General features: G+C 35.8%; 5 protein-coding genes across 6 annotated transcripts; 3 read left to right on the forward strand and 2 right to left on the reverse strand.

Moving 5' to 3' along the window:
* Window positions 1-505: 505 nt before the first annotated feature.
* On the forward strand, window positions 506-2,681 carry LOC125219076 (probable WRKY transcription factor 12). 2 transcript variants are annotated; one of them, XM_048120943.1, is made up of 4 exons: window positions 506-868; window positions 1,034-1,095; window positions 1,429-1,590; window positions 2,257-2,681. In XM_048120943.1, exons 1-4 carry the CDS (start codon window positions 647-649, stop codon window positions 2,414-2,416), a joined length of 606 nt encoding a protein of 201 aa, XP_047976900.1. In that variant the 5' UTR covers window positions 506-646; the 3' UTR covers window positions 2,417-2,681. The 2 variants fall into 2 exon arrangements, with proteins under 2 accessions (XP_047976900.1, XP_047976907.1); XM_048120950.1 differs by having other exon boundaries at window positions 506-865.
* A 714-nt stretch (window positions 2,682-3,395) lies between these two features.
* On the reverse strand, window positions 3,396-4,031 carry LOC125200921. The gene has a single exon (XM_048098754.1). It carries the CDS (start codon window positions 4,029-4,031, stop codon window positions 3,651-3,653), a length of 381 nt encoding a protein of 126 aa, XP_047954711.1. The 3' UTR covers window positions 3,396-3,650.
* On the forward strand, window positions 3,994-11,213 carry LOC125200920 (dol-P-Man:Man(7)GlcNAc(2)-PP-Dol alpha-1,6-mannosyltransferase-like). The gene is made up of 21 exons (XM_048098753.1): window positions 3,994-4,126; window positions 4,260-4,325; window positions 4,397-4,482; window positions 4,640-4,681; window positions 4,754-4,799; window positions 4,994-5,080; window positions 5,216-5,271; window positions 5,640-5,757; window positions 6,462-6,520; window positions 6,947-7,018; window positions 7,502-7,565; window positions 7,661-7,764; window positions 7,894-7,965; window positions 8,197-8,283; window positions 8,366-8,433; window positions 8,553-8,621; window positions 8,688-8,770; window positions 9,100-9,199; window positions 9,612-9,677; window positions 9,830-9,923; window positions 9,994-11,213. Exons 2-21 carry the CDS (start codon window positions 4,292-4,294, stop codon window positions 10,069-10,071), a joined length of 1,485 nt encoding a protein of 494 aa, XP_047954710.1. The 5' UTR covers window positions 3,994-4,126; window positions 4,260-4,291; the 3' UTR covers window positions 10,072-11,213.
* Window positions 11,214-20,566: 9,353 nt separating this feature from the next.
* On the forward strand, window positions 20,567-23,117 carry LOC125201847 (pentatricopeptide repeat-containing protein At1g02150-like). The gene is made up of 2 exons (XM_048100112.1): window positions 20,567-21,072; window positions 21,672-23,117. The coding sequence occupies exons 1-2, from the start codon at window positions 20,656-20,658 to the stop codon at window positions 22,914-22,916; spliced, it is 1,662 nt and encodes a 553-aa protein (XP_047956069.1). The 5' UTR covers window positions 20,567-20,655; the 3' UTR covers window positions 22,917-23,117.
* Window positions 23,118-25,596: 2,479 nt separating this feature from the next.
* LOC125215285 (cyclin-U4-1-like) lies at window positions 25,597-26,908 on the reverse strand. The gene is made up of 2 exons (XM_048116662.1): window positions 26,550-26,908; window positions 25,597-26,075 (listed from the first exon to the last, which is right to left on the reverse strand). Exons 1-2 carry the CDS (start codon window positions 26,873-26,875, stop codon window positions 25,784-25,786), a joined length of 618 nt encoding a protein of 205 aa, XP_047972619.1. The 5' UTR covers window positions 26,876-26,908; the 3' UTR covers window positions 25,597-25,783.
* Window positions 26,909-27,112: the final 204 nt, after the last annotated feature.

The following is a 27,112-nucleotide window of genomic DNA, read 5'->3' on the forward strand; positions in this document are numbered from 1 at the left end:
TCACTGAGTCACTTGTGATAGATGAGAAGGAGCTGACACATCGTGGAATCAACTATTTAATGAAATTTTCCAAATAACAAAAATTTCTTATTCACCTATTTAATTTAGTTTTCCACAATAACAAAAAATATTCTTTTTCCAGAAACATATTCACACACACCCTTCACTGCATCACATACATCCTCAGTTAATCAAACAATAATTACCAACCCTTAATCAAACAATATTAACCTTGATAATTGGCGTGCAATGGTTTCTCTAGTGGGAGAAAGAGATTGAAGGGTGTCAGCCAGGACAACCTAAGTAGAAGAAACACGATCATGTATAATCTTGAAATTTCACCCCACAAATATTCCATCCAGCGTTTACTAGTTGACCAAACACCACTATTCCAATCCCTATTTCATCAATTATTAATAAAAATTCAATCTTTACAATAAAAATTCAATCTTTACAATAAAAATACATACATATGTATGTATAGGAATAGATTCGAGGCCACACACATCTGTTCTGTACTGTATTAAACATGCAGTAATATCCCACATCCACTAACTATTTGAGGGGCAGAGCTCCAAGAAACCATAAAATTCTTCAATCCATCATCACTCCTTCCTTTGACGAAACACCAATTTAATAAACGATAATGGAAGGCCCTCCCATTTTCGATCATCCCCATCTCCAGATTTCCTTCTCCGCTCACCACCAACCTGATCAAATGGGGTTTGTTCAGTTCGAGGATCATCACAATCCGGTGCTCAGCTTCCTCCCGCCGCCGCCGCCGCCCGTGAAAGCCGCCGCAGGATTCAATCATGATGAGCAGCAGCAGCTTCCAGTGAATAGATCCTCATGGAATAACGACCAAGTAGTTAGTTGCCCTTTCTCTCTCCTTATTTATCGGTTGGGGTTTTCTACTCATTGTCAAATTGAAATCTTTTTACTTTCTTGCTTTGTTTGCAATTAAGGAGATGGTCTTTCTTTTTCGTGTGTGGATTTCAATTATAAAATGAAAATGGAAATTATTCTTGTGTAGGTGGTGGATCCTAAGGCTGTGAATGATGAGAGTAACAACGCCAACGATGCTTCCAATTCATGGTACTTTAATTTTATTTTATTTTATTTAATTTGATTTCTCTCTATGCTTTGATTATGAAACCCTAGCTAGAGATCTATTTTGGTGCTTCATTTGCTTAGGTTTTTTATTTGGGAAAGATTTCTTTCTGTGTTTGTGTGTGAAGAGAGAGAAGAGAGGGATCCCACAAGGGGAATAAATGGAATCATTCATTTTGGTGCATGAACTATTATCGAGTCTGATTCAGATCAATAATGGCCAGTACAACAATTCCACTATACTGTAGTCAAAATATCAATTTGCATGTGATCTAAGGCTTAATCACCTAAATTAAGGTGTGATTGTGTGATTTGAAGGTGGAGGAGTTCTTCGTCAGACAAGAACAAGGTGAAGATACGGAGGAAGCTGCGGGAGCCGAGGTTTTGTTTTCAGACGAGGAGCGACGTCGATGTTCTTGATGATGGCTACAAATGGAGGAAGTATGGACAGAAAGTTGTCAAGAATAGCCTCCATCCAAGGTAAATTTGTAGTAAATCAATTACTATTACTTATAAGTGTTTAATTAATTCTCTCTATAATCTCTATAGGGCGTATTTGATTATTATGACAAGAGTCTAGAGATTAACTAACTTCTTAATCAGTTGTATGGCAATGGTTTATCCTTCCTTAATTAGTTATTTCAAGATTAAAATAGTATGTGTATATGTAGTCTTTCTTCTATAGTTTGCCATCGACAATTAGCAATGTCTAATTAATTCTAGTATTTATACATGTAAAAATAGCATAAATAAAGCTAATCAGAATACTCTCAAGGCCTGCATTTTCTCAACTACAAATTTGCTAGTTGTTAGATTTCCATGTTATGTCTCTTATTAATTGCATATACACATATATAATATAATACTACTATATAGATTATGTAGAATGTACGTTACAAGCTAGAGGTACCAATCACATATTTGGATTCTTCTTGAGTTTATAATTATGCTATATATTGTTGTAATTAGAGTAGATGGAAAGTCATGTAGATGAATAAAAAAATGAAACTACATTCCTAATTGCTCTTCAAGCCTTTTTTAATAGATAAATACCTTTGGCCTTGGGAATACCCATAATTTTGTTTACATTAGTTAGGTTTTATGTATTTTCGAATATAGAAGATTGATGGTGTGACGGTGTTGCAGAAGCTACTACCGATGCACGCATAGCAATTGCCGGGTGAAGAAGAGAGTGGAGCGGCTGTCGGAAGACTGCAGGATGGTGATTACAACATATGAAGGCAGACACAACCACTCTCCCTCCGATGATTCCAACTCCGAGCACGACTGTTACACCTCTTTTTAACTGCCATACTCGCCGGAAATATCATTTGTCTATGTCGTGTATATTTTTTATATATATGATGCCAACCTCCTCTAGATCTTGTTTATTTTACATTTGCTTATATTTTTCCCGCTTAGCCTAATGTTGGATAGTGAATATTATATTGAATGTATGTATGATAAAAAAAACCCTGCCCTTTCCTTGTCGAACCATTCACTTTTTTGGCAGCTGTTGAAACGAGGAACGTGTAATTTTTCATACATATATCATCTTCATTCAATCTTAATTTCGTATCGAGCAGTGCTATTTGATCATATTATTATCGAATCAATACTTTTTATTGTTGTTTTACGATTATGACCGGCCATATATTAAGGCCAAAAAGCTTTTCCCTTTACGAAATTTATCAAGACGCTTCCTTTGTTCGCCATAAGTGTTTAATTTGAGATTCAGTACTGATTTTAAGAAATATATGAAGAATGACGCTTCCTTGCGCCCGTCATTAAGTGTGGGATCGACATGGACTTTCAAAAACACGAAGAAACATATGCAAGTGAAACGAGCCAGAAGAGGCTTCCCATATTGAGAAGCTTATTTTTTTTAGTTTCTTAGAAGTGAGTGACGCATGACTATAAGGTTTTGCGTCTCTCGCTCCCTTATCAGACGCCCCATTTCTCCCATGCGCGAAAAACACATCCATCTTTAAAAAAATAATCTTCACGAAAATATATCTCCATCTTCAGAAAAACGTAGGCGGCTCAACGCGATTTCTGGCTACCGCTAGTCCCTCCATTTGTGGAGAGGACCAATCCTTCGGTGATGGCACGAACGGATCTGTTGTGGTTATGAAAATCTCTTCGATCCCAAGGCAACGGCTCCAACGACGTGAAAATCGATTGTGGCAAAAATTGATAATTCGCCGTTGTAAGACAATTTGTAATCTCCTTATCAAATATAGCAAAAATGATAGTATGTGACTACATTCTGAAATACTAGCTAATTGAGACATTTCAATCGAGTTGTGGATTCATTGATAAACCGAAATGCAAAACATATGCAATTGATTTCTGAATTCTGATGATGATTTCTATCAACGTAGTTAGCATCACTATTTGCTCAATCCATCAATCTGAATTTGAGCAGTTATTAAACACCAGCTCAAAATTGCAATTGCAACTGTATGAACAAACAATACTATCTCTCAAATCCAACACTGAATCAAACAAATTCGTCTGCGTAGATGATCCAATCGCAATCATCGGCCGAGGAAAACCAAATCCTCGGCGCCGTTGACGGTGATTCCATTCCGCTTCACCGATTCGAAGAAGGGCCCCAGCAGCCTGCGGTAGTGGATAGGCCTTGAGAGCTCCTCGCCTACGTCGATTCCGACGCTCGACACGCCCTTCTCTTGGAGGCGGATCCCGATCTTATCACCGATTCGCGATGCGGTCTTCGAGTCCCAGTAGATGCTCGACCGTGGGAACCGGTTCAATTTCGCTCTGTAGGCTTTGATGAACTCTTCCTCGCTCGATGAGGCCATGGCTACGATCGACTTCGAGCTGCTGCACGTCACCTGCGCCGTGATTTTCCGGCAGGACAGAACTAATTGGAGGAGGTGCGTGCCCTGGGCCGCCATTTCCGCCGGCACGGCGGTGCCAATTTGGGGTTTCGAGAATTAGGAAATTCGTTGCTCAAAAAAACCTTCTCTCTCAAAAAAAAAGAGAAAAAAATGTTGGTAGTTTTTTTATGAAATGAAATTAAAATTGATGGAATATTACAATTCAATGCAAAATTAGAGTTTGAATTGGAATATTATCAAACTTTTGGGGCAAAATTGAAAATTGCGTCTCTACTTCTTCTTCAGGTCTCTGGGTTTTGCGCTCTACAGAAGACGAAATGGCGCAAAGTTCCAATTCAATGCAAGTTTATGGTAAATTCGGTAAATTTTCAGCTGTACGTTTCAGTTTAACCGATCAGCTCACCCAAACTCTTTGCAATAAGGTTACGATCTGTTGCTGGGGCTAATTGCTGCGTTTTACGTGTTCATGGCGCCTTACACTAAGGTTGAAGAAAGCTTCAACGTTCAGGTATGTCGTAATTCTCCAATAATTGCTTGATTTTCGGTTTTTTTTTTGCATCAGTTTTTTTGTTATTGGGAAAAATATTGTAGTAATTCGCCTTGACAAAATCTGCCTTGATGAACAATAAGAAAAACCGATGAATTGACTTGTGCTGTGTTGTTAGGCAATGCACGACATTCTGTACCACCAGCATCATATAGAAAAGGTAAAAATTAGATATTTTGACCAGTTAGGAATTTTTGGGCTACTTTTTCATTTTATCTGTGTTCTATCTCAGTATGATCATTTGGAATTTCCTGGAGTAGTCCCTCGTACATTTATTGGTAAGTTTTTTTATGCTATTGCTTGCTATGACAATTGGTTTAGATATAGTTTTGCACAATATTTTGTCACAATTTATAACGGATCATATCATAGGTTATGTGTGAAGCCTAATTGTTGTACTTTGATAGTATTACAGGATCTTAGGAACCACTAAATTGGTCAGAATTTTCCAACATTATTTCTTTTCTTGCAGGCTCCATTCTCGTATCAACTCTAGCTTCTCCATTTGTGCTAGCTGCTAGTTTATTGCAGTTTCCAAAGCTATACAGTCTTTATGCAGGTGATACTTGAACCATGGAACCTTTATTATTTTTATGCTTTCTATTAGTCTTCAGTTCCTCTGCCAAGATACTTTGTTTATATGCTATTATATGGTGTTTATCCAATTTCATATGCCTTACATTGTTCTGTCCAGTTCGTTTGGTGTTAGGCTTCATCATATTGTCTTCGTTGCGTTTCTTTCGTATTCAGGTATTTATACTTTAAAGTATCTTCCATTCACTCTTTTACTTTTTTTGCTTGTTCTCTTATGTAGAGGTCTGAGTAAATCATGTATTTAGGACATTATGGGTTTGCTAATATAACACCCTTGTAAAATGATTACCAAACAAGGTTTCTAACATCAAAACTCGTAATGCTGGAAAAAAAATCTTTAACAACTGATTATATTTGTCTCTTTCTGGTTGTGAAAAGCTTTTGCTCATTTTCTTTTAGAGAGCTGCATCTTTTTTTCATTCCCTTCCTTCTACGGTCTCTGAATCTTTGAAATCATGTTTGAGATGGAATCCTTGGGTGTCAATTTATAATGAGCAATGCAAACCTACTACATACTTGTGCAGATCAGGAAGAACTTTGGATCTCAAGTGGAAGCTTTTTTTGTAATATTGACTGCAATTCAGTTTCACATGCTGTTCTACTGCTCACGCCCCCTTCCTAACATCTTGGCATTTGGCTTAGGTATTGTCACCTGCACTAGGTCTATTTTGATTTACTCTATTTTCTTGCTCTTGCTAACATCACTGTCCAACGTTCTATGTCTAGACTAACCAAAAATGAGATTTTATGTTGTTGAAGAGGGTCGCACTTCACTGTGTTATATTTTGGTTTATGGCAGCAGAGTCATTCATACTTAGATATTTAGATAAATAGCTGAGATGGTTGAAGGATGTGAATATGGTGATATCTTTGATCTTTGTTTGAATTACGATCAATATGGCATTAATTTTTTTAAGGAATTCTTGTTATAAGCAACTAACAGCATTCAAAAAAGATTTGTGCAAATCTCGTCTCGAACTGCAAGTTTATGTTTCCAAGAGCTCACAGCCAAACAAACTCTACAGATTTCTCATTAAATGCAAAATGCGTTCGCAATAGACATTCACTGTTGTTTAAGTAAACAGAATGTGCTCCGTACAATTTCATGAATTAAATGCATTTCAAATCTAAATCAGGACATCAGCTGCTAATACAGATTATTGTGAATTTCTCATTTTTTCTCCATGTCATATGTTCTTTTCACACACCAACATGTAGGTCTTCCATTATATTGTGCTCTTTCAGATAAGGTGTTTCAACATTGTTTTGTAACTTAGCATGTATTGGTTATAAATATTTCATTGTGTGTGCTGATTTAGCCCTAATTTGTTGTTTGTACTTTGTAGTAAACTTGGCATATGGGTATTGGTTTCAGAAAAGGTTTTATGCAGCATTGAATTCTTTGGTATGTTTTCCCAACTGCTAATTAAAATCTTTGCTGAGATTGTAATACTGGATTTTATTTAATTTATAGTATGTCGAACTAATGTATTGTTGTTATGGACCATGGTAGTAGCTCCAAGTTTTTATTTATATGATTTCCTTGTCCTTCAGTTCTTGTTTCTGGTTAATCAATCAAATCAGACTTCATGTTGCATCCCTTTGATTAGTTCCATTTACTATATTTTTCTGGCATCAATATAATTAGTTGCCTCAATTCCAAATATATTAAGTGGTTAAACCAATTTAATTTGATTTTTTTATAATCATTTAGGCAACAATCTCTGAAGCCTTAAGCCTACAATCACGATTTTTTTGGTTTTGTGAGCGATAAAAGATGTGTCAACTTTTATCATATTCTGATTCATGAAGGTATGTTTTCCATGGTCAGGTTTTTGCCACCATCGTTTTTAGATGTGACATCCTGCTACTTGTTTCACCACTGGGGCTTGAACTTTTGCTGGTATGTGGTATGGCTATGATTAATAATAACGATTTTAGTTGTTCGTTTTCTCTATTTTGCTTCTTCCGTTTCCTGATCTCTATCTCTCTCCCCCACATAAAGTAAATGCAAGCATGCTGTAGAATTTTTTCCACTATATGTTCCATTTTTGTCATCAATATGAATCTTCATATTGATCAGGTGTATATTCTGCCTTATTAAGTTAAAACTTACATTATGTGAAGATTCTATTGTTTCCATCGCAAAAACTAAATTACTTCATACTTCAGTGATTCTGAGACTTTATCTTGGAATTGTACTATATTTTTATGACTTCAGGTTTTATTAGGAGTTTGTTTAGATAGCATAATGCGTTATTTTTTAATCACAAGAAGAATGTGATACCTTAGTGTCTTTGCCTATTTGCTCGGGATGCTATGTGCTAGCCAGATGATCTTTTCATGTTTCCAGCCTCTAACTATGCCTTGAATTAATCAACTACAGTCTAGATCTATTTCATTGCGGAAAGCTGTAATATCGTGCTTGATAGCTGCTTGCTCTTTCATAGGTTTGTTAGCTAACCCCGTCTATTGTCTCTACATAATTCATGTCTTTACTTATCTGTATGTCAACAATGTCAACTTTTATAATATTGGGTTGCAGGATTGACAGTGATGGTTGATTCAGTCATGTGGAGGAGGATATTATGGCCTGAGCTGGAAGTTTTTTGGTTTAATTCAGTGTTGAATCGAAGTTCTGAATGGGGTGTATCCTTTTATTAAAGGCAACCATTCCTTATGTTTGTTGCTTGACTTCTTAATTTTTTGATAACTTCCTATAGACAAACGTTCTTAATGTCTGTTTGGCTTCTATTTTTTTCCCATAACTTCCTCTAGACTCATGCGTTTCACTGGTACTTCACATCTGCTCTTCCCCGCTCGTTGCTGGTGGCGTATCCACTGTCTGTGGTGAGCATTAAGTATTTATTTATCAAAAAATCTAAATCCTCTGTGATGTCTCATGTGATTGGTATCATCTGAAGTTGACCAAGGCGGCAGTTGAGGAATTTTGATTCTGTCAAAAAATTGAGCTCTAGTGTATAAGCTGCTAGAAAGAGGCGACAGTCCTGCCCAACTTTATAAATCCTAATCTTATAAGTATTTTCTTTTGCCTGATTTGATGGACACATTTTGCTGCAGCTAGGTTTATTTCTTGACAGAAGGATTCGGATGTATGTTATTCCTGTTTTATCTTTTGTTACGCTCTACTCGAAACTTCCACACAAGGTAATGCCTCCTTTGAATCAGCTTTATTTGACTTCATGTCAGCCTGTTGTACAGTTTCTGTTATTTGGATTTCCTGTTACAGGAACTCCGATTCATTATTAGCTCTCTTCCTATCTTCAACCTATCTGCTGCAATTGCTGCTAGCAGAATGTATGCAACTATTCCCACAAATTACTTCTGTTAAATAAATATCACAATTGTCAATTGTTGACTAGTTGATCCAGTCAAGTTTTTCTTCTTCGTTTTTTCCTAATAATAAATTTCTCCAGCTACAACAATCGGAAAAAGAGTTTATGGAAATATCTTAACATTGCCATGCTGGGTCTGTTCCTGATCAGGTTAAGCCAAGTAACTTTTTCAACTGTTGATAACTTTCATGTCTCTGCTGACATCTTATTATGTAGTCTAGGGTGTACGACCTTAATGTTTATGGCATCATATGAGAACTATCCTAGCGGCCATGCCCTAAAAGTTTTGCATAAGATGGGTAAGCTCTTTCTTCTCCCCTCGCGTGCACACACCACCCAGCTCATAGAAATTGACTACATTTAACTTTAATCTTACAAGAATTATTTGAAGTGTGATTAATTATTTTGACCATTTGCATTGTTAGCTTAAATTAGCATTTGTTTTCTCTCACGTTCAATGTGTAGTTTTGTGTGTTGGTGCCCTGTTATTTTGATTTCTTGCATGCGTGTGTTGAAACTGAAAATGTGTTTGATTTTCTTGTTAGCTATTTCAGTAACTTTAGACATCAAATACAAGTATTCACTCTAAACTGCAATAAGTCATGAGGATCATGTATTGGTTTAACAGGGCATTTGGAACACAATTCAAATGAACTCTGGGTTCACATCGACACGTTCTCAGCAATGAATGGAATCTCACGCTTCTGTGAAAATCATGCTCCGTGGCGGTATGATTGAGGATCTCTTTTCCAAATATTATTGAGGATCTCTTTTCCAAATATTTATATCTTAGTGAAATTGTTGCGGCAGAAATTTTGAAGATGAGTTTCTATACAAACTTCCTCTTTCTCTCTCACCCATAAACAACCCTGGCACCACACAGAAAATCATCTTTTTTTTTAATTTTCTGCTTTCAGATGCAAGTTAATTTGCTAGCTTGCTTTTCCTTTCCCATAAAACCATTACATGACATGGTTGTCATCGTGTATGTTCTATATGTTTGTTCATCTTACATAATGGTCTTATGGAGAGAATCTAGAGCCGAAACTATGTTCGTCACAGAGATTTCTCCTTTTAACTCCTTTCACATTTTTTTTATGGTCTTCTCCCATTTCATCATACAACTGTTCTTTGGTTTAGGTACTCTAAAGAAGAAGGGATTCCTCTTCAAGAATTTCAGCGAAGAAATTTTACCTACCTTTTAAGGTGACTTTCGTATTTGTCAATATGGTTTAGCAGCATTGAAATCTTTTATCCTGAGATAATAGATAACATCAGACAAAGGATTTTTATTATACTTAGAGCTTAACACAGTGTTCTCTTCGATTTTTCATCAAATAATCCCGAGCATTTTGCAGCGAGCATGCTCAGAGAAATGGTTACAAGTGTCTACTTAGCACAACTGGGTTTTCTGGGACTCGTCTTCATGCTGGATTTCCTCCCATATTGCTGGTAGGTGTAGAAGATCTATTTCTTTCTTTTGTTTGAATACATCTACCTATGGTTTCTCTATCTTCTCCAGGTTAAAAAACCGAAGGTTTTTGTACATGGAAACACGAATAACAACGAAATAATTCACAGAAGCTGGCCAGGATGCTGATTTTCAGATCCTTGAGGTAAATTCTCAGGTTGTTGTAAGAAAGATAGACAAATTGACTGGGAAACTTCCGCTGCTACACTACCTTAAAACGACGAAAAATCGTCACAATTTTTTTAGAAATTCATACATGTCTTCATTTCTGTAATTTAGAGATAGAAGTCCTTATTGCTTATTGCTACACTTTAATGCGACCTCTTCCTTTCATGATGTAGCTAATTGTGTGTGCTTGATATTCAACCATGTTAGTTTAATACTCATTTTTTGTGGAAATTTTTTCATATTCCATTAATGAGTAATGACAAGTCTATCGTTGACTTGGACTAAGACATACGTTGCCTAAAAAGTCTCCTATACTCCTCAGTCCTCACCGCATATGAAAGCCTAATCCCATCCACCTTCACACCCCAATTCAATTTCCTTTTCTATTTCTACTTTATTTCCTCTTAAACATGGCTAATTATGGCGCCACCACACAGAGGCCATCCACCACTCCTCCACCTCCGCCTGCCGAGAACGACGATGTATCAAAAGATTCGTCGAAAAAGAAGATCTATACCATAGCCTTTTCGTGCCCTTTCGACATACCTTCAAGCCCAGAATCAGCTGCGATTAGGGTAGCGAGAAACCTCGAAAGCTTCAGCTTGTACTACGTGACGTTCATGTGGACGGTGCTCTTCATCGCCCTCATCCCACGTCGTAATGTCTCGATCGTGTTTCTTGTTGCCACCACCGAAGTGGAGTTCATCTACTCCCTTCTGTTGCGGGCTCTCCCTGGTTCCGTCCTCCTGCACCGGATCATCGACAAGCGGATCGTGTTTTTTATTCTCTTCGTGCTCGTGCTTACCGACGCTGCTCTTCATCTCTTGATTGTCCTCGCTTCCACCGTCCCCCTCGTAATACTTCATGCAGCGTTGAGCAATAGAGATGCTCCGATCGAGGAGGAGGACGGAGAGATGGCGCGCCTAGTCGAAGAAAAGCTCGGCGGCAGCGGCGGTGCTGATGCTCAGCCGGATATTTTGGTCTGAAATATTGTGCTTCTTTGGTTGAGTTTTCCTACTAGTTGAGTCGTTGACTGTAACGGTGGCGCATGTTGCGCATGTACTACTATTAAGTTATGAGTATTGGAGTATAAATTTCTTGAATTAATGAATTATAAATTTATCAAATTACGTCTTTCGTCGAATTACTAAACCTATATCACCCTTAAAGGATGACTATCAATTATGATACACTCCATTAAAATGCCAATAAACACAATTATGATTGTAGTAGCAGTACTATTCTATCTTTGTAGACTTGTTTTTAAATTTGTAAATAATTTTATCAAATTGATCTTCAACAGAAAGAGATGGGGTTATTCTTTCTTGTTTTAGAGGTGTGGATGAGGGTTATACTTTAGAAAAAGTTTGACGTCTCTTATTGGATAGCTTTATGCTACAAATGTTTTAAGGATAAAAAAAATCTTTATTTTAATTAAAGAACTAAAATGAGCAAAATGTGTATAATTTTTAAATTCAGCGGACGAAGTCTTTGCAGATAATTTTTATAGAAAAATGTTTTGGGGACATAATGTCTAAGACATAATGAGGTTAAAGTAGTAATTTTATTTTACATTTAATTTTAAATTAAATTTAAATTTTGTATATGTACTTTGTTGCCCCAGCATTCATATATGGAAGTAGTATTAATTAAGATCTTGATAAGGTTAATTTGATTATTTGTAAAATATAGAGTTCTTAACTAAATTTAGTGTATCAAGAAAAATTAAATTATATTTCAAAATATAAATAACTTTAAATTATTTTTTTTTACATAATTGTTAATGCTAGTATTGACCATAATTAATATTTACTTTTCTTTATTAAATATTGAAATTTTACTATATCATGTAGCAACAAATTTGGAGTATGCAATTTTGATTTTAATACTAATTGAGTATGTAATTTTGATGTAAAATTTTTTAAAATTTTAATATTAATTCTTTACATTTCATTTTTACTATTATTTCTAGAATTACAACTCAACAAAAAAAAAATCGCATGTTCTTAACTAATACTCCTATATTTAACATTTTAAAGCTATATATTTAAAATCTTCTCATTTTCTTATATTAAAATTACTAACTAAAAAGGGATATTATTAATGGAGCTTACGATTCTTAATTTTCTTAATTCTTAATATAATTAGTTGATGTACGATATATTAAATAATCTAAAATGAGAAAAGTTGATTCATCCAATTATTTTCGTATTAAAAAATATAATAATTTTTTTATTTTTGAAACATTATAAAGTTAATTTTCTAAGCATAATTTTATAGAGTCGAAGTCTAACTAGTACTTGTCAATCAAAATATAAAAAGAATATGTAACACCCACCCTTTTTGAACCATAGTCCAGCAATATCACCTTGTAATGGTTGTTATTTCTTGTTTGTTCGAGTTTTAAAATGTGTACGATCTCGATAATCATAAAGAAGACGTTTAATAGTTTTGCTAAATAAAAGAAAATCTATGAGTTCGGTCAAGTAGAATTTTGCAAAGTCCTAAGCTATTACAATTTAAATATCGAGAATATAGCAAAAGAGGAGACGCGCCCCGAGCCTCGGTGGTTGTGCACATCCCGGACCCCCACCTTCATTTCGTACTCCTATCGCTTGTTACATCGCACACTTCCGGAACCTACAAAAGATAGATAAATATTAGTCGCATCACCATCACATCTGTCAAATCAAGACAAGACTTTTGACGAAATCACATCACATCAAACACGATTACCAAACGACGGCACACGTTTTCCAAATGACGGTTGTACTTGTTAGCCGTCATTTTGGATGACGAGACATAAGATTCTTTCCAAAAATGGTAGTGTAAATGATAGATGTGATAACTTACCCCAAATGATAAAAAGTCCCTACACTTTGGACAATACTTTTCCTTCATGAATCAAGCTATTAACCATGCATTTCCATGCACCTATTTTCTCTATAAATACTACGCCCACTCCACTCTTTAATCTTTGGATCCACCACAAAATCTCCAAATAAATTATCTCAATGTGAGGTTTAACGAGAGTGCTAGAGGAAGATCCAAATTTCATCTCCACCTTTCTTTCCTCTTTTCTCCAAGTTAATTATCTTTCCAAAACTTCTTTTACTTTGTAGCTTTTGTCATTCCACATTCAAAGCATGGACATCTAGAGTTTAACATGCCCAACACCATCACATTGTTGAATGCCATCAACTTAGGAAACACCAATGCTTATGATCAATTAGTTTATGAACAAAACTTTCTTATCTTAGTAACCAAGAATCCAACATCTTTCTCTTTTTAGCTTAATCAATCAAGAAAAGCATGAAAGTATGGACTTTTGATAACCACGAATATAATGTTGAGCTTGAGAACGAAGACTTAGCTTTTAAGGGTACAAAGAAATGCATCGGGCTGGCCAAACGGCGCCGCTGCTGCCTCTGTCGGTGCAGCCACCGCTGCTGTTGCTGTCACTCGGCTCCCGTCTCCGGCAGCCACCCACACCCGCGCAGCTGCTGCGCTCGGCAGCCACACGCGACTGGGCACCGCTGCAAGCCGGCGGTTGAGATCGAGAGAGAAGAAGAGTTGAAATCATGGGAGAGAGAGAGCTCAACCAGAGCAGGCGTTGGTCGCGCCGGCGGCTAGTGTGTAGACGGATAGAAGAGTGTCCGAGAACTTCGGCATATAGAGAGGGAGAGCGTGAGACCGAGAGAGAGAGAGAATGACAAGGGTGGCGGTCAGGAAGAGAGATTGAAGGAGATGAGACAGAGAGAAAGATATGAATTGGGCCTTTGTTCTATTTAATCTACTGGGTCATAAGAATAATTTAAGTAATTAGGATTAGTTTTGGGTCTAACAATTGTTTAAATAGATTGGGCCCGTAGAAGAGGTGGGCCACTCTAATCTTACTAAGAATGAGACTTAAAAAATTTTCGGGGACACAAAAGATCGAAGGAAGATAGAGACGACGTCCAACGTTCACGGAATTTAATTAAGACTTCCCGAAATAATTAATTTCAAAGAAATGCTATTAATTAAATTTTCCGATTTAATTAATATGCAAGTTTTCGGAATTTTTTTCTAAGAGTGAACAAAGGATAAAAGGATTAATTAGGGGCATGCATTCATATTAAAGTATAAGAATTTCTTAAGTCTCATTAGTACGTTATTTGTTTTCAAAAGGCTTTTTTTTTCGCAAGTTAATGGCGGTGTGAGAAAAACTCAAGTTAAGGAACTTTAAGCGGACGAGGTGGGCTTTCAACCTATGTATTAATATGGCTTTGTGAATTATGTTTCAAGTCTATTTTAAAGTGATAATGATGTTATGTGTGAGCTTTACTATCCTACATTTTTTTTATGCGGATGAATTTGTCAAAAGCTACGAAGGATTTATGAAATGATGTTTATTTAAATCGCACTTTCTTTTCTTTCAAAAGATTGTCCATGCCATAAATGTTTTTGTTTTGTCGAGATGCCTATCTGTTTGGCTATGCCAAAATGAATGAATGAATGGAATGATTACGAACTCCAATAGGATTGGAAATTCCTATTCGAGTAGTGTGCACAAAAGGAATGGACCGTGAGTCATCGAGAGGGTTGGCCGGTCAATGTGTCGGGGAAGGTGACATCCTTCCCGTCACTTAAGGAATGTACATATATGGCAGATTGATGGAAAGAACTTAGACTATGGTCGAACTTTAAGCTTACAAATAACTTAGTAAGATCGGGCCTTTTAAGACAAAACCGAGTGTTACTGTGATGACATGGCAATAAATCTTTTATGTATATGTGTATCTTTTGGAAAAGTGTTCACTGAGTACTCTCGTACTCAGCCCTGCATGTATTTCTAAATGTGCAGGTTGAGCCGTGGATGATGTGGTGCTGAGTGAGATTGGTGATTTCAGTATCTTTGTAGGACCCTCGAAGACATGTCTCCATGCATATTGTCGCGTTCAAACCTTCTTCCGTTGTGCATTTTATTCTTGTCTTGTGATAGACTTATCAATGCGAACTATGATAGGAACGTGAAGTACAAGTTGATGAACTTTTTTTTTAGTTTGTATGACCATGTAAATCCCTTTTGAAATCCTAATATCTTTTGAAATAAAATGGTTGTTTGGTTCACGATTTGTTTTCCCTTTTTATATCCCTCTTATTTTCCCTTTATTCTCATAATTTCCGATCTTTGCTACTCTTAGCAAAGTGCGGTCATCACAGAGTGGTATCAGAGCCAGGTTCTTTTCTGTTCTTAACTCGAGAGTCATTCTTCGAAAATAATCTAGACTTGTTTCGCTAGACTAACTAATTGGCCGACCAAAAACTCAGCATCCCAACTTCATCACGCTCGACAAGGAAAAGGTAACTTGTTCTTTTCAAAATAGAAAGTGGAAAGTGTGAGTTGTTTTGAGAAAACAATGAATGTAGATTGTGTAAGTTGTTTTACGAAAAATGAAATGAAGGCTAAAAAGTGTGAGTTGTTTCGAGATTTTATGTGACGTATTTCTTGTTGAGGAAAGTATAACTCTTCTTAGAAACAAATGTTGTGACTTGTCTTTCGGAAAATAATTTCAAAAGTTAAGTAGAGTATAAATCTTGTTTTTGGGAATGCCTTGTTTATTTTTCAACGTTTCTTTAGACCTGCCTCCGAGAGATGCTCAATTAAGAGAAAACTAGACTTTCTCTCAAAGAACGTAGAATGATTTAAGGTGGACTTCCCTTTTTGAACATAGTTCGAACTTAAAAAGACATGTATGATTTTATCATTGTTTTCCGGAGCGATGGAAACAATGAGAATAACATAACAATGAGTGGTTTGACTCATAGAAGAAACAAACAAGATAAAAGAAGAATGTTTTTATTGCGTTTAGCTTGAAATAATCTTTTCCTCTCAAATGTTCTACACAATATGGACAATTAAGTCGCTATTGTTTTAACTCTATAAATGAATGAGACCAAATAATACACCGTATCAGTCAAGCATATCCGATGCTTGACCGCGACAGAAGTTTATGAGAAATATCAACATAACTTTGGACATAGCGCCACACAAGTACTAAACTAAGGTTGTTATGAATCTAAGACCTCTTAGATTTCTAATTACACGTAGAATGTCATGAGAATCCGATTGGTGAACAATGATGGACTTGAGACGAGTTTGAGGCGGGACTATCTCATCTGCCTGTCGAGGATTGACGTAGACCATCAGCCGAAGGTATATAATAATAACCGCACGTACGACCCCAAAGATCTCTTTTATATTCTACGATTTCCAACTTTTTGCCCGGGAATGATTGATGGGACGTACCAAGAACACTATGAAGATATGGTTATCAACCGAAGTTATCAGACACGACTATAATATGAACTCAGTCTGGGGACCTAAAAAGACGAATGAGTGGCATCCCCCTCCCAAAAAAAAAAAGAAAAACCTTTTGTATTACTCTACCAAAAAGACGAATGAGTGGCATCGCCTTGTAAATGGCAAAGACTACTTTCCTCACCAGTACTTACTTGGAGCCCATAAAATTTTCCTCTTTCTCACTAAAATCATGATTGACTCACACCTTGAAAATAGTGTGCTGCCAAATTTCTTCATTACTACGTCAAGAAATTGCTTACTTTCAGTACGCATAAGTGCATGCCTTCTACTCATATTTTCAAGGATCGTGGATTGACTATAGTCTTCACTGATTCTTCGCCTATAAGGACAATATCATTACTTCTTGAGTTTCTGTCACCGAATCTCTTCCCAAAACTACAAAAATTTATGATGTTTGGAGCAAGCATGTCCCTTATTCAAATGACTTTCAAAATGGTATATTGTCCGAGAATCTCTCATTAACATATTTGTTTCTCAACATGAGATTTGACCTGCTCTTTTTCTGGAAATGAGCATTTTGTTTGGCAAGTTCATTTCACGTGTTGCCCTGTTCAAATTATTCCGCAAAATAAAGTCTAGCATGGATTATGCTTTCTCCCTTGACGACTTGAATAGCTTTTAAACCTTGAGAATTTATCAACATGATTTCTTGATTTCATATCATGGTACTATTGACGAATGATCATCGTTGTTCATGGCAGTTGCCTACTTCAAATTTTTTTTATGTGATTGAGCATCACAAGCCTTATCATATTTGAGTCGTCATTTAGTGATGCAGCGATTCTTTCCTATCCTGCTTTCCAAATTTATTCCATTTGGCAATCTCTCCGAGAAGAAGTTTTGAGCTCTATAAGTATAACTTAAACCATTGATATTATGTTTTTCTCTTAGAGTGGAAATGATGAGTCCAATTGAACCGAATAACAGCGAAATAATTCACAGAAGCTGGCCAGGATGCTGATTTACAGATCCTTGAGGTAAATTCTCAGGTTGTTGTAAGAAACATAGACCAAGTGACTGGGAAGCTTCCGCTGCTACAATACTTTAATGAGACCTCTTCCTTTCATGATGTAGCTAATTGTGTGTGCTTGATATTCAACCATGTTAGTTTAATACTCATTTTTTGTGGAAATTTTTTCATATTCCATTAATGAGTAATGACAAGTCTATCGTTGACTTGGACTAAGACATACGTTGCCTAAAAAGTCTCCTATACTCCTCACTATATATGAAAGCCTAATCCACCTTCACTCCCCAATTCAATTTCATTTTCTGTTTCTGCTTTATTTCCTCTCAAACATGGCTAACTATGGCGCCACAGCACAGAGGCCATCCACCAATCCTCCACCTCCGCCTGCCGAGAACGACGACGGATCAAAAGATCCGTCGAAAAAGAAGATCTATACCATAGCCTTTTCGTGCCCTTTCGACATACCTTCAAGCCCAGAATCAGCTGCGATTAGGGTAGCGAGAAACCTCGAAAGCTTCAGTTTGTACTACGTGACATTCATCTGGACCGTGCTCTTCATCGCCCTCATCCCACGTCGTAATGTCTCGATCGTGTTTCTTGTCGCCGCCACCGAAGTGGCGTTTCTCTACTCCCTTCTGTTGCGGGCTCTCCCTGGTTCCGTCCTCCTGCACCGGATCATCGACAAGCGGATTGTGTTTTTTTTTCTCTTCGTGGCGGCAGCGGTGGCGCTCGTGCTTACCGACGCTGCTCTTCATCTCTTGATTGTCCTCGCTTCCACCGTCCCCCTCGTAATACTTCATGCAGCGTTGAGCAAGAGAGATGCTCCGGTCGAGGAGGAGGACGGAGAGATGGCGCGCCTAGTTGAAGAAAAGCTCGGTGGCGGCGGCAGCGGCGGTGCTGATGCTCAACCGGATAATATGGTCTGAAATATTTGTGCTTCTTTGGTTGAGTTTTCCTACTAGTTGAGTCGTTGACTGTAACAGTGGCGCATGTACTAAATTTCTTGAATTAATGAATTATAATTTTATCAAATTACGTCTTTCGTCGAATTACTAAACAATCGTCTTTAAAGGATGAGCATCAAATATGATACACACTCCATTAAAAGGCCAATAAACACAATTATGATTGTAGTACTATTCTATCTTTGTAGACTTGTTTTTAAATTTGTAACTAATTTATCAAATTGATCATCAACAGAAAGAGATGGGGTTATTCTTTTTTGTTTTTGAGGTGTGGATGGGGGTTATTCTTTCGAAAAAGTTTGACGTCTCTTATTGGATAGCTTTATGCTACAAATTTAAAGTGGAGTTATAAGGATAAAAAAATATTTATTTTAATTAAGGAACTAAAATGAGCAAAATGTGTATAATTTTTAAATTCAGCAGACCAAGTCTTTGCAGCTAATTTTTGCATTGAGTTAAATTCATGTATTCACTTGACTCGGTCCACTCATCTTGGTCGTGTCACACTCAATTTATCTCGTGATATCAATGCAAGGATATATTTAGACAAAAGATATTCCTAAAGAAAATAACTATAATATGATAAGAAAATAATAATATGATAAGTTACTGCAACATATGACCAATTAAATAGTTGGACCAGTTGTCTCATCCATCGACGTGCCTATAAATCAACACGAGAATAGTCACTGGACCTACCGTCCTTGGTAATTATTAAAAGAAAGAAGAAGATAAGTTTGAGTTATAGTACAACTTATATTTGCCTGATTAATTTAAAAAATCCTTATTCTATAAAATTTGGTGGGTTTGTATTGAAATAAAGTACTTTTGTGGCAAATTTCGAAATAAAGAATAGTAACGAGGTCAAGAAAAAAAAATAGGAAAGATAAAGAGATAATAAAGTAGATGATTGAGATAAAGTAAGAACAATTAGATTTTTTTTTTAGTATAAAAGGGAAATGACTTAACTTTGTTGAGTCGTCCCAAAAAGAAATACGACTCAACTTAGTTAAGACGGAGTTCATCAATAATAATTATGTTCATCAAATACGTTTTTCGTCGAATTACTAAACCTTTATCACCTTTATAGGATGGCCATCAAATATGATACACATCATTAAAAGGCCAATAAACATAATTACACAATTATGATTGTAGTCCTATTCTATCTTTGTAGACTTGTTTTTAAATTTGTAATTAATTTTATCAAATTGATCTTCAACAGAAAGAGATGGGGTTATTCTTTTTTGTTTTTGAGGTGTGGATGGGGGTTATTCTTTAGAAAGAGTTTGACGTCTCATATATGCTACAAGCCTACAAATGTGCTAGTGGAGTTATAAGGATAAAAAAATCTTTATTTTAATTAAGGAACTAAAATGAGCAAAATGTATTAATTTTTAAATTCAGCAGACCAAGTCTTTGCAGCTAATTTTTAAATTGAGTTAAATTCCTGAATTCACTTGACTCGGTCGAGGATATATTTAGACAAAAGATATTCCAAAACAAATATAATATGATTATAGTTTTGGAAAAAAATTTCTAGAGAAAATGATTATAATATGATAATTTCCTATGAAGTGACTCCAACTTATGACCAATAAAATCATTGGATTAGTTGTCTCATTCATTTATGTGCCTATAAATTAGCGCGGGAATAGTCACTGGACTCGTTGCTGAATACTCTTGTTAATTGAAAAAAAAACAAAGATAAGTTTGAGTTATAGTACCGTTTCATGTTAATAGAGTCATTTTTCTATTTTGGAAAGTTCCAAGTTAATTCAGTCATTTCTATTTTTGGTAAAAAAGTAATTCTCTCTTTTACTTTATTCTTTCTTAATCTCTTTTATTTTATTATCTCTTACTTTTTCACCATACATTTAACACAATATTTTTAAACTTTGTGCCAAAAAGAAATGCACCTATTAACAAGTAACGGAGTGAGTACGACTTATATTGCTTGATTAATTGAAAAAAAATCCTTTTATGGTTATAAAATTTGGTGGGTTCATATTGAAATATACACTTTTGTCAGTTTGTGGCAAATTTGGAAATAAAGGAAAGTAACGAGGTCAAGGAAGAAAAAACCACTTTATGATCTTATCTTAAAAAACAACTTAAAAAGGACAAAAAACGAAAAATCTGTAAAATCCCAAAATCCCAAATTACAGAGGCGCGCCATTTCCACTCTCACACTCTCACCATAAACCCTAAATTCCAAAATCCTAACTTTCCACTGCAGAATCATGCTACTCCAACCCACTGCCCAAATTCTTCCCCCAAATTATCACCACAAGAATTCTAATCATTTGCAGATTTCGAGCTCGCTCTCATTGTCGTCTGGCCTTCAAAATTCTGCTTTTTTTCATAAACAGCCTAATTTATCCATCGCTTTTAAAACCCTCAACAATCCAGCGTTTGTCACGTGCTCGTCGGCACCGCAGCCTTACAGCTATGGAACTGTTGATTACGAAAACAGGCCGATGGTGAAATGGAACGCTGTATTCAAGAAGATATCGTTGTTGGACAACTCGGTTTTGGATGTGGGCGCTGCTTCCGTGTTGAATCAGACGGAAAATGAGGGGAAGAATCTATCCAAATGGGAGCTCTCCAGAGTGGTGAAGGAGCTCAGGAAGTTCAGGCGCTTCAGATTGGCTCTTCAGGTAGAGATTCAGCTCAATCGTTTGGTTGTTCATTATCTGTATTGGAGTTTTTGTTGCATAAATTAGTGAGTTTTTTAATTGGATTAACCTCTCTATTGCTGTTAAAATTGATGGATTGTTGTATTCATGTTTGATTTGCAACTGTTGGCAACCTATTGGAGTTTAATTTAAAGAATTAAGTGGTTTAGCTGAAAGTTTGTTATTGTGAAATTGTTAGGACTTTGTTGATGTGAATCTTTGGGAGCTTTGAGGATAATAAGCTTGATGATAATTGATAAGATAGGGCTGCAAATGTGCTTAACGATATCATCGTTTTTGTGATATTTCAGTATGCTCACGTTTTATTCTCTTCCATGTTGCAAGATTAGGGATAGTTGGACCTAGGTGACATATTATGAGGACTGAGATCAAGTAATTAGTGGGCTTATTCAAAAATGAAAAACTAATCCGGGATGATGACTTTGACTTCACTTCCGTTTTAAATTCTTATTTACTCGTATTGTTTTGATGGGTGTTAGATATTAATATAACTTTGGCTTGTGTAGCTGTATCATTAATGTGTCTGCTATTCTTTAATTGTAATGTTGTGTACGTTGCAGGTTTATGAATGGATGAATAATAGAGCAGAAAGATTCCGAATAACCACAAGTGATACAGCTATTCAGCTAGATTTGATTGCTAAAGTGCATGGGATTTCAAGGGCTGAGCAATATTTTCAGAAGCTCCCGGATGATTTGAAAGATAAGAGAATATACGGGTCCCTTTTGAATGCTTATGTCCGTGCTAGAATGAGAGAACAAGCTGAATCTCTGATGGCTGAAATCAAGAATAGAGGATATGCTAGTCATCCACTTCCATATAATGTGATGATGACTCTCTATATGAGTTTTAAAGAATACGAAAAGATTGAGCCTCTGATATCCGAAATGAAGGAGAAGGGAATAGCATTAGATTTGTACACGTACAACATTTGGATTTCATCCTGTGGTTCTTTGGGATCCCTGGAGAAAATGGAACAAGTTTTTAATCGTATGCAGCTGGATACCACCATCAATCCCAATTGGACTACTTATAGCACAATGGCCACAATGTATATCAAGTATGGGCAGTTCGAGAAGGCTGTAGACTGTTTGAAGAAGATTGAAAGTAGAATGACTGGTCGGGATCGTATGCCATATCACTATCTCATGAGTCTGTATGGAAGCACTGGAAATAAAGAGGATGTCTACCGAGTTTGGAACGGCTACAAGGCTTCATTTGTCAATATTCCAAATGTGGGCTACCATACTATGATCTCTGCTCTAATCAGAATGGACGACATTGTGGGTGCTGAGGAGTTATACGATGAATGGCTTGGAGTGAAATCAGTATATGACCCTAGAGTGGGAAATCTTCTCTTGAGTTCATATGTCAGAAAAGGGCTTTTCCAGAAGGCAGAGACCCTTTTCGACCAGATAATTGAGGCGGGAGGAAAGCCTAATTCTATGACTTGGGAGATCGTCTCAGAAATCCACATCCAAAATTCAAGGATTCCTGAGGCTTTATCTTGCTTTCAGAATGCTGCTTCAACTGAAGGCTCGAAAAACTGGAGGCCAAAACTGACCAATGTCTCTGCCATTCTTGATTATTCCGAGAAAAATGGTGACAATGCAACAAAGAATGCCTTGATAGAGGTCCTGAGACAAGTAGGCTCCCTTGAAGATGAAGCCTATATGTCGAGTTTAGCATCACTGCGTGATCCATCGACTAATGACAGAGATTCATCAACAGAGGATAGAGCGGATAGTCATGATGACGAAGATGCAGATTTTGCACTTCTAAACCAACTCCAAGGAAGCTTGTGAGGGCCTCTCTCTCATCTCTTTCGGAATAGTTTAGCATGCGCAAGGGAGTTACGCCGCATTTCAATTATGGTGTTGGTAAATTTATAAGTAGTAAATATTGGGATTTAATTATGTAATAGCTACTGCTTCTTTCAGTATCAAGAGTGAATTTTGAACTTCCTCACAGCAATTGAACTTAGTAATTGAAGTTGTGGTTAAACATGTCTTGCTTGCTTGTTGAATGTTATCAATTGGGGACCAGCTGGATTATTAGATTTTTTAATCTTCTCAATTAGTATAGTAGTATTATATTAACAAAATTATTTTCTTTATTTACTTAAGGGGAAGAGTTTTTCTTTGTGTTCTCAGTACCATTTGAGAAATCAATGAATTTGTGTAATACTACTATCAAACCATTTATTTATAACGTGCTATATAATATTATTTATCATAAAGAATTTCATATTTTAGTGATATAATTATAATTCTATATTCATTGTGGAGTATAATACACTTAGACAAGAAACCAGAAAATATCAAATGCAAAGTGACGAACGTGCTAAGCAACATTCTTCACGAAAAGGTTATGTTTGTAAATATCAATCTAGCATGCATAAATTGTCAAAATCAAGAAAAAGTACAGACCAGGACCAAGAGAAATTGTAATCTCTGTATATTTTTATTTATATAATAAGTGCCTACCTACAACTTGCCTAACCATAATTGGACTCCCATGATTTAGGAGCTTTGACATTTTTTAGCCCAAAAGGCCATATAACAACAATACTACTATAATCTATTAAACAGTTTAATAAAATCAGAGATTAATAAAATCCTAGCTACTTTACATGTATAAGAAATGAGCGAAATTATTTTTACTGTTTAATTGGTAAAATATTTCACCCTCAACTAATAGATCGATGATTCGAGTTATTATGGCCAATATTAATACTGTAGGCTACCACCTCCATCTTCTAAAGCTACCAACATTTAAAATCATAAAATGAATCACATATGAAGAAGTAGAATATAGGTGCCTTAGCTTCTCTCTTGTCACAATCCATCTTTCAAGTTGGCACATGCCCTTGCAAATATATATGTCTATATGACTATATGTAATACTATAATTTAATACATGTACTTGTATGATTGCACATGTATTATGTTCCCTTCCCACATTCACATACAACTGTCAACTTCACATATCCTCTTATCAAATTCCATCACTTTTTCACCATTTTGCCCCCTCTCCATTACCAACTTTTTCACATCTCATATTCTTCTTCAACAAACTACTAGTAGTACATAATTATTTTTCTTTGATGTAAATAGAATTGAAATCAAACAAGTACTGTGTACATTTTTTCGTAGGACAAAATCATACATTAAAATCAAACAAACACATACTTTTGCCAATAGTACATGGAACTAGGACATCATATTAATGCAAGGAAGAACATTGTACAAATTCAATTTTATTGCGCAAATTTCTTCATCCGAATACATCAATTGAGATTTTGTTAGAGTCTTCATAAAATTACATTTATTTTGATATGTGAAAAAAAATTAAAATCAAGAGAGTTATGGTAAAATTTAAATTTTTTAATATAGTTAGAGATATTTAAAGATTGTCATATGTCATTGAAAATGGCATGTGTCATTATAAATTCAAAAAATCTACACTATTATAATGATGCATCGAGTTCATATAAAGCTTTAAAAATATTAATTTCGTAATTTACCCTTACTACATAAAATATATCTTATAAATCTTCTATATGATGTAATCTAGATAGTTGATCACCATAATCTAAGGGTCTCTAGTTTGGCATTAGTTTTGATATGAGATTAGATTATATATTTGTTTTATACTTTTATTCCCTATATATAATAACTCTATATTTATCATAATCAAATCTAATAAGCCTAACTGAGCCAACTGGAAATAATAAACGGTTAATAATAATTTGAGAATTGTATTTTAATAGTAATTAGCACACTGGAATCAGATTTCAAGTTCTTTTAAACCAGGCCTACGTGACTCGTGATGAAATTACGTGATATTTTTTCATGAAATAATTTATCCTTGTTGGACGTTTTTCCTTAATTTTTTTTCCTCACTATACCAAATCATAGTAGTACTTCCTTAATTAATAATGATTAGTCAAAGTTTTACCAAAATATTATCTTTTCTTAATTAATTTGAATTAAGTCAAATATGTTAGTTAGCTTATCTCCATCACAACAACAATCGTATTCAATTATTTCCATCACCCAAACAAAATATTTCAATCTTGCATACAACAAAAGTTTCATCATATACATAGCAAAACATCAAAATCGGCAAAAAATCACAATCCTCCAAAGAAAACATCAAAATCAAAATCGGCAAAATCATAATCCTCCAAAGATACCATCAAAATCTCAAACAAAACACTTCACAAAATAATTTTGTAGCAATGAAATGTAAATAGCATTTAAAATTGGTCAATAAGTACAAACAAATTGAAATATTTTATACAAAGATGGTAAAGTTTCACCATTTAAATGAGTTTCAAAAGATATAGTAAATTATTTGGAAAAGAATATAAAATTGGTGAACTCTAGCCCATCACCCTTTGGAGTGTCAAAGTTTGTTGGGAAAATTGAAGTACACAAGAAACATCAATTGAGCTAAATTAGCAACAATGTGAACAAGAAAGAAGAAACAACCCAACTGTACATTCCAATGGACTAATAACCAAAATATTCCCAAAAACATCCACTTTCACAACAAGATAACAGTGACAACATAACCAAATACAGTGAAATGGGCATTCAATGGCAGCACAAAAATGACTTGATTAAAACTATAACTAATCTCTACCCTAAGCTACAGTAATTAAACCTTAAACAGCAAGCTGCTGTTGTTGCTGTTGATGGGATGCTTCATCTTCATTAAAACACAAATGGAGTAGCTTTGATGACCTTGCGGTATACAGAGACGATTCGTCGGCAATGCTGAGCTGAGGCTGAGGCTGCATCATCATCTCCCTCTGGAGGTAGGAGCAATATGTGTGGAAAGTTGATGGAGTTACATTCAAATGGAACCCCAATCCAAACAGGAAATCCAGTTCTAGGAAGTTCATCTCTGTTGTGCTGATCCCTCCCACTTTAGCATAATATGCATTGTTGTAATACCTGAAAAGCCCCATGAAATGTGAGAGATCAGAGTTGGATTGGATCATCAATTAATCACATCAGTTTATTAGCTTTCAGTTATGAATGTTGGATTTAGACACCTCACCACTCTGTATTTTTGTGGCTCCCAATCTTTCAAGATCACCAAAAATAGGAGTAATTAATTGGATTGGTTTTTAAATTAGGAAATTATGATGATGGATGTGGTAGCTGGACCTAAGTTGTTATCACACGGATTAAGGCCACAGGTTGTTGAGAATTGAGATAATCAACAAATCAAGTAATTAATTAGAAAGCAAAAGCTTAACCACAAGCAATCATAATTCATAAACAATCCCCTCATGATTAACAGAACACAGATTTCAATTTCCAATTCAAAATTCCACAATTCTAAATCGTTTCCACTTTCAACGAAAATTAGAAGAAAAACAGGAGATGATGATCCAAAATTAGGGCAAAAGAGGAATTACTGACATGTCGTCCATGAATTTGGCGGAGAGCATGACGCTGGTGATGAGCAATCGGTGGACGTTGAAGGAATTGAGGGGGAGGCGCTGCGTGAAGCGATCGAGGTAGACGTAGGCGACAATGTAGCAGGAGGAGCTGCAGTTGGCGTACTTGAAGATCCTGTGGAGATAGGTCTCGATCGAAATCGTCGGCCGCGTGAGGCCGTGGAAGACCGAGATCTTCTGCGCGTCGAGCGAAGGATTGAGATCGTTCGACTCCGCCGCGCGCTGAAGGAGAGATGAGAGGAAACTGATCAGCTTCGGCATCACATTGGAGCTCTCTAGCTCCGCCATCTCCTCTCTCTCTCTCTCTTCTCTCTTCTCTGTTTGAGATGGTGATGTTACAGAGATACACACACATTATAACTATATACCTTTTTTTTATTTGTTTTTATATATTTTTATATTAAAAAATTAAATAAAAAGATCAGCACCAACAACCTGTAGCCTGGTCGTTATTTGGCTGGTAACGTGCAATTACCGAATTACCCTTTGGGATGTTTGTTTTCATAATGATAAAGTGTAGTGTGA

Source organism: Salvia hispanica, chromosome 1, assembly GCF_023119035.1.
Source record: "Salvia hispanica cultivar TCC Black 2014 chromosome 1, UniMelb_Shisp_WGS_1.0, whole genome shotgun sequence".
NCBI lineage: Eukaryota > Viridiplantae > Streptophyta > Magnoliopsida > Lamiales > Lamiaceae > Salvia > Salvia hispanica.